General features: G+C 38.9%; 1 protein-coding gene across 1 annotated transcript in view; it reads right to left on the bottom strand.

Annotated features, from left to right (window-relative positions):
- Positions 1 to 932: 932 nt before the first annotated feature.
- The window catches only part of DSG1 (desmoglein 1), a 42,820-nt gene continuing 35,967 nt past the window's right edge, over positions 933 to 7,785 (bottom strand). The window contains exon 15 of the mRNA XM_020902013.2: positions 933 to 5,844. Within this exon, the coding sequence (XP_020757672.2) occupies positions 4,825 to 5,844 (1,020 nt within the window). The 3' untranslated portion in view covers positions 933 to 4,824. The remainder of the gene's footprint in view (positions 5,845 to 7,785) is intronic.

Raw genomic sequence — 7,785 nt, 5'->3', positions numbered from 1 at the left:
GATATGAAAGGAGGAGGGTCAGGGCAAGGTGGTCAAAGGCATGGTCCAAGTGGTGACAGTAGTTGGACTCAAGAAGTTTGATTAGACAAGGAGGGAAGTGAAGCTGACAGATGCTGAGAAAGTGGTGGGAGTCCAAAGAGTAATGAAGTGGAGGACTTGCAACAATCGGAATTTGTCAGCAAGTGAGCTGGAAGGATAAGGAGAAATTGAAAGAGAGGCATTTGAGGTCCTGCCATGCTGGGTTAGGATGAGGAAGCAAATGATTGAGAAAACTGGGGGAATGGAGGTGTAGGAGCTGAGAATGTGGGGTACTGAGTGCCTCATCCATGGAGTTGGAGAAGCCACAGAAGACAGTGGGCCAGAGTACAAGAGTCTTTAGTAAAAGTGGGAGTGTTATTCAGAGGTCAGTAAAATAGCACAAGGAGAAGAATGGGAGGGGAGATAAACAGATCCCATGTGTCTGAAAGGGGAAGATGATAATGTTCTGAAAGTGGCACTGGAAAGCGAAAAGGAGATGTACCCCAATAAATATGATGATATGATAATAACGGTAGTAAATAAGAAAATCCACTTAAAAGATATAAAATGCTGGTGTACCAAAAAAGCAGGGTATGAAAGAGAAAAAGGTGAAAACAAAGATGCTGAAAGTATCAAATAAAAGCTGAAAATGCAAGTTATTGATCATTAGCTTATTTACCATGAGACTGCTTAAGGCTGTGTTCTGACATAACTGAGTAGCATTCTAGAGAGAGGGTTCCTCAGTAAACATGAGAAGAAATGAATTAGGAAATCAAAAATAAAAAATTTTAACAGCATGAAAATAAAACGATTTCTTCCCTTATATGGACTGCAAATAATAACTAGATTTGATAACTCCTAATTATTCTTTATATGTTGAAACCCATCCCCACCTTGCAATTCAGAAAAGATAATGAAGGCATATGAATCATTTTATTGCTGTAAACATAACTCTTTAGAAATTACAAACCAACCTAAAGTAGCCAACAGATGACCATGCAAGGAATTAGGACCCAAATAATCCCCAAATATTTATACTGAAAATGGAAGAAAAGCACCTTGTTGTAAACATCGCCCAAGATGAATATTAGAGTTTAAAACTAGTTGTAAAATAGCAAAAGAAAAATAAGTTAGACTAAGTACAGCTTGATGATAAAGTGTTTAGTAATTCAAATATAACAAAATGGAGGAATATAGACAACTAAACAATAGCTTATTCATTGTTTTAAAATTATTTGATGGAGAACATATTGATCTGCTTATGCTTTCATCCTAACATGATTTGAATAACTTAGAACTGGAAGACAAATTCTCTTTCATGGACCCGTGGATTCTAATACAATGTGGAATAAGTCTTGCAAACACCAGGAGTTCCTCAGAAGTTAGAATTGATTAAATAGGCATGAGGAAATGTGGCAATACCTTCAAAAGTTTGTTCTGGGTTTCATACGTTTTCCTGAAAAAGTGAGGGCCGTTTTAGCCAAGATTACAACACCTTTAAATCCTGCTAAAGTCAAAGGCTGTCATGTATGTTATACCCTGACTGACATTCAAATATTGGTATAAAATTAGAAATGAATTGTGTATGTAGCAACTGGAAACATCCAGAGTGAATATGTAATTTTTGAAGCTATATAATTAAAATTGTGTCAGAATAGTACATTGAATAAAGATTATGAGGCTAAAAACTTTATACAAAAATGTAGAGCAGATGTCCAGATGAAGGCCTATAAATAACCCCAAATAGATACTTTTTCTATAAATTTTTCAGTGCAAATATTGTTACATCAGGCAAGCTAATACTACCTAGCAGATATATTTGAAATTCAATGTCAAAATTAGCTCAAAATGGTATTTTGATTGATATTAAAGTATTTGTAGTACACTAATTTTTGTCCCTGAGGACTACATCTTTGGAGAGTAGGATGTTTTGTAAATATTAAACACTTTATTTTCAAACTATATATACATAACATATAAATAACTCTTTATTCCTTCTCTTTTGTTAGGAGCCAGCTGATCTGAGACTCAGCTTGCAATATGGGTTTGAAATATAACTATTCACTTATAAAGATATTTTCATATCTTTACATCTATGGAATGGTACAAGGTATATGAATTAGAGTAAAGCATCTAAAGAGAAGGATTAAATTCTTCCTAAAGGCTGATCATTTAAAAAAAAATTACATGCCTTTAAATGACTTAGAATGGTTGCTGTCTTAAAAAGGTAATTTTAAAATTTAGGGATAAAGAATTAGAACATCAATGTGTAATCCTGAAAAAAAAATTCATTTTGAAATTATCTTCCTAGGAAGATTGATGACTAATACTGCCATTTTTTTTTGTATCTCCCATGATTTTATGTAACTAGTGGATCTTAATAACAAAAGTTATTAAGGATAGTCACTCTGGCATTTGTTAGATTATCTAAAAAATGCCTCTGGAAGATATCAAGAGTCTTAAGAAAACACTTCTGTATGATATGTCATATCAAAGTGACAAATACTAGCAATTAATTAATAATTATTTTTATTTCTTCAAACTCCTGGATCCGGGCATCTCAAGTATGCTTTATTTCTGGAAAGATTACCCATTATTAATGGAACCTCTAAAATGAGAGAAATAAAAGAAAGACTCCCTGTGAATGACTTTATTTACACCTCTGCATTTTGGCATGCTAAAGTCTATCAAAATTTTACATAGTCTACAGAGTCAATATAAGATGTATATTGTGGATTTGAAAATATTGATACCATTTGCTGTAACAGAGCAAAATAGCTCTGGGTAAAATAATTCACTCACAATCCCCCTTTGACAAGTGTTCGAAGTCCAATAACTATTCTTTGATCTTATAACACTCTGGAAAATTGAGTAATTGGGGCAGACTAATCCTTAAAAGATTTTTGTCATATCTAGTTTCACATTAGTGAGCACATATTAACATTGAATTTAGAAAAGAGAAAAAAATGCCTCTACCATACAATAGTAAATTTACCTCTAAGAATGCTTTGATTCTATTCAGAGATTTTTAACCAGGTAACACTATATAGCAAATTCACAGAAATGACTTATCATAAATAGCACATTACTAAAATTTTGAAGTTATAAAAATATATCATAATATATAATTTGGAAACTATTTATAAATTGGAGCATAGATAATCCAAGAGCTTATGACAAATCAGGAATGTAAAATTTAGGCTAGTGAGAAAATTCAGTTTGAGGGTGGAATAAAGTAAGAAAATGGTTTGTCTAGTACAACTTCACTCATGTTAACACAATATCATCAACTCTGTTAAAAGTTCCTAGTTGATCTCTTCAAAATAGGAGCAGAGGGTTGTTTTAAAAAGTACGAAACTCAGTTAAAACCAGTAGTATGGTATTAATTTACTGAAACATTCTAGCTCCCCCCATTAAACATTTTACATTTTCTAAAAACAATTTTTTTAGATCCCCTTCAAATAACCTCCCCAAAGCATAACTATACTGCAGGCTTTTTCTCACAGCTCCTCCCAAATCCTTTATTTTAACGTAGAAAATGTGTAATAAAGAGCTGGAAATATAAAGGAATAACACTAAAAACACAGTCTGCAAATGCAACGCAGTTCCCATCTGCTTCTTTGGAAGATGATTTACCACTAGTGATGACAACCGTGTCAAGCGTTACTTGCTTCAGTCTGAGAACAACACCTGGTAGGTTCTCCTTTATCAGGTCAGAGTCACAGCAGTAAAGGGAGAAATGAGTGTGATGCCATGCAACCTCACCAGAATACGATATTCATCACTATTGCATCTACCACTAAACACAAACTAGAATCAGAGAAGTCCTTGACTCCATAGGAATTGTAGCTGAAGCTCCAGCGCGGGATCCAGGCTCACACAGCGCCAGTTCAGCGCCTAGTCAGTCTCACTCGGCTGCCACTCTCTTAGGGAATTTCCCTCCCAGGAAACATTTCCTAATTTGAGGTTTGTTTCATATAGTGCCCTTATTAAGGTAGGAGTGGTTGGTCGCTTGTGGACTTGGATGTGTAGCCGGGATTTTATTCTTTAATGGCTAAAGTGAAAGTGAAAGTGTTAGTAGCTCAGTTGTATCAGATTTTTTGTGACCCCATGGGCTGTAGTGCACCCAGTCTCCTCTGTCCATGGGATTTTTCCAGGCAAGAATACTGGAGTGGGTTGCCATTCCCTTCTCCGGGGATCTTCCTGACCCAGGATCGAACCCAGGTCTCCTGCATTGCAGGCAGATTCTTCCCCCACTGAGCTGTGAGGGAAGCCCTCTTTAATGGTTAACCCCAGTCTAAATATGTGGTTGGGCTTTTATTTATATCCTCTGTGACACTGGCCAGACCAGGCATTTGGGGCACATACTTGAGTGTATATTGCATGTTTAGTTTTTTAGAAATATTGCCTGAGCTATATGAAATTTCAAAACCAAGCAAGGAGAATGATGACCATTGCCATCTTAAGGTCAGTGTTTCGTTCCACGCGCTGGAGATACACTAGAGGCCACACAAAAGCACAGAAGACCCTACAGGCACAAAGAAGCCCCTGTCTCAAGTTTTAGTTCATGGTCATGATTGCCTTAGTATTAATATACAAAAAAAAAAAAAAAAAGTTACAAAGGCTCAGGAGAGCTCTTGCCCAACGGCACTGTTTCCATCGATTTTTCTCACTGTGGTGTCTCACCGTGTGCCACAATTTTCTTAGCACGTGGTTGTGCATCCTAAATCACACTGTTAGTATTGTGCTGATGGGAATTGAACCTAAATCACAATGATGGTGAAAAAAGCACGCTGGGGTCCCTGGCTACTTGGTATATTGAACTGTACTGTACTTTGTGATTCGACTCCGGGTTGTGGTAGGGGATGCGGAACCGAGGGTGTTGCTAAAGTGATGCTCAGAGGAACCCCTCAAGTGGCCGATGGTGGCTGTGCCCCCTAAGCTGCTGCTCAGGCCCCCGCCACCTCCTAGGCTGCCCAGCCCGATGCCGCCACCACCTCCTCCACCCGCACTGCCCAGCAGGCCGCTGCTGCCCGTGATGCCGGAGCCGGAAACTACCCTCTCTGTCACAATCACGTTGTGGGTGTTCGATAACTCAGGGTGCATGCTCAGATTGCCCACTATGCCGGAAGTTGGCTGGATCACTCTTTCCGTCACTACTACATTCGAAGACTGCCTAGGGTCAGGGATGGTCAGAGTGGTGGGCAGACTTGAACTTGGTGCTATGACCCTTTCTGTCACTATCACGTTTGACCCGTCTCTCAAGTCAGGCATCTCTAACATCCCCTGCAAGTCGGCACCAGAGATTGGACCGACTACCCGCTCCGTCACCACCACGTTTGATGCGTGCCGGTTATCGTGAATGTGGACAGAGGGCTTCAGAGTGCCCGAGGAGGTGTAAGACTCCGTCACGGTGACATTACCATAGCCCAGAGGATCAGGAATCGGCGTCGGATGCTGTACCCCAGGTCCCGAGGGGTAGGTGTTCTCAGAGATGACGGTGGTGGTGCCGAAACGTGGGGAGATGGGTGGGTGTCCACTACCAATGGGCTCTGTTCCCTGCGGAGGGCAGACCGGCTCAGTGCTGTCGGGTGGCCAAGACGGATCAGAGTCTGGAAATGGTTCAACGTCTTTTCCCAAGCTGATGTCCGCCAACTTCTTAAACTTCGGCCCCAGTGTATCCAAGAAGCTGTCATCCAAGTCTTCTCCAATGAAGCTACAACAGCCTACAGAGCCCGCAGGGGAGCCTGCACCTTCAATATCATAGATGAGCAGACAGTCATTGGATGGGCGTCCTTCGTCTTCATCCGCATAAGCATATGCTTTCTGAATTTGTAGATGAAAGAGAAAATGGAATGATGAATACATTTTTAACAGTAATAGAGGTCTTTAGCATTATTTCTTCTTCCAGGGCTTTACCAGAAAACTACACATAAAGCAAAATTCTAACATCTTCCATAGACCCTTGTTGTTTAGTTGCTAAGTCGTGTCTGACTCTTGGCGACCCCATGGACTGCAGCCCACCAGGCTCCTCTCTCCATGGGATTTCCCAGGCAAAGATACTGGAATGGGCTGCCATTTCCTTCTCTACAGACTTTTTAGAAGTCATTATGTAATTACTTGAAAGAGTTTGGTTAGAAATGACTTTAACTGTAATTTTGATAATTTATTTTGATATTTAGATGGACTTTTTCATGTTGGTGCACTTTGGACACAAAATCACGAAAAGAATAAAATGAATTATTTTGCAACCAAGTTAGAAGGACATAGTTAAAAACACAGAACTTAAAGTATGCCAGAATTGTGTATTTTGTGGATTTGTTTAAAAGACGCAGTTTATAGTTGATTTGGGTTCATTCGGTATTGCATTTGTCTTCCTTCAGATGAAGTGAATATGGTGATTTATTTCCATGTGGTTTGTAAAGCAAGGTAAGAGGAGAATTTGACTCTGGGTCTATGCTACTTTGAGGTTCAAAATCAAAGGTGACCAAAGACAATTCTTAAAAATGGAACCTCTGTCAAGTCAAAGTGAAAGCCCACAGACGTGTGTGCTTTTATTTATCTCTCTTGTCTGCAATATTAGATTGCAAACTTTCAGGTTAGACAGAAACACCTAGCAAACCAACTCATTGTGCCATTTCAATTCAAAATTATGTTTTGAGTCCTTACTGTTTGCCAGACACTCGATTAGGAAGTTGGCGATAAAGTAATGAGCAAAACCAGGTAAAGTCCCTTTCTCATAGGGCTTACATTTCAGTAGGATGAACCAGAAAATAACACGTAAAGGTTTCTGTCAGAAGGTGCAGAGTAAAGGAACAGAGAGAGATGGGGTTTGTCTTTCAGACAGAGTGGTCAGGGAAAGCATCTCATAAAGTGACGTTTGTTCAGAAACTGGAGTAAAGTCACCGGGAAAGTAAAGTAGAGAGAGAGGGTTTTGGACAGAAGGAGCTACAAGTGCAAAAATTTTGTGGCAGAAATTGTACTTTTCATGAAAATAATATTCATGTGTAGGGACATGGAGAAGAAGTCTGCCTATGGATTTCAGCAACAGTCCTTTTATTATTTGCTACTATTGGAAAGATTTTTACTGGCATTTCAGTTCAAAATATCAGCCACTGGGTTCGATCCCTGGGTCAGGAAGCTTCTCTGGAGAAGGAAATGGCAACCACTCCACTATCCTTGCCTGGAAAATCCCACAGACAGAGGAGCTTGGCAGACTACAGCCCATGGGGTCGCATAGAGTCAGACACGACTGAGCGACTTTTTCACTATTTTTCTGATTAGGAGGGTTAATGAAGGTGTTTTAGGCCAGGATGTATAAGGACATAAATGTATGAGAGACAGTCTCAGAGGTAAGAAATGTTTGAAGGTTTAAGTGTCCTAAGAAGTATAACTAAGGGCAATTCTGTCTCTACCTGGAGATAGCAAAATTAGTTCTCTCTGGTTCTTAGAATGTCCTAGAAGTGTACTATGGCTCTTGGGCCTACTCTTTCTTTTTAAAAAATAATTTTATTGGAGTATTTTTGCATTACAGTACTTTGTTAGTTTCAGCTGTATAGCAAAGGGAATCAGTTATATGTGTTTATATATATATATATATATATATATATATATATATATATATACCCTTTTTAAAATTTCCATTACTCTTACTGCATTACTCCTTTACCCTGTTCTTGAAACTGAGCCATGTACCAGCAACATAATGTAGAGCGTGTATGGACATGGGCATGTGACTAACAGATTTTAGCAATGGAACATTCCATA

The sequence above is a fragment of the Odocoileus virginianus genome, chromosome 22, assembly GCF_023699985.2.
Source record: "Odocoileus virginianus isolate 20LAN1187 ecotype Illinois chromosome 22, Ovbor_1.2, whole genome shotgun sequence".
NCBI classification, from domain to species: Eukaryota; Metazoa; Chordata; class Mammalia; order Artiodactyla; family Cervidae; genus Odocoileus; species Odocoileus virginianus.
Note: the sequence above shows the minus strand (reverse complement) of the source record. Positions and strands in the feature narration are given on the sequence as shown.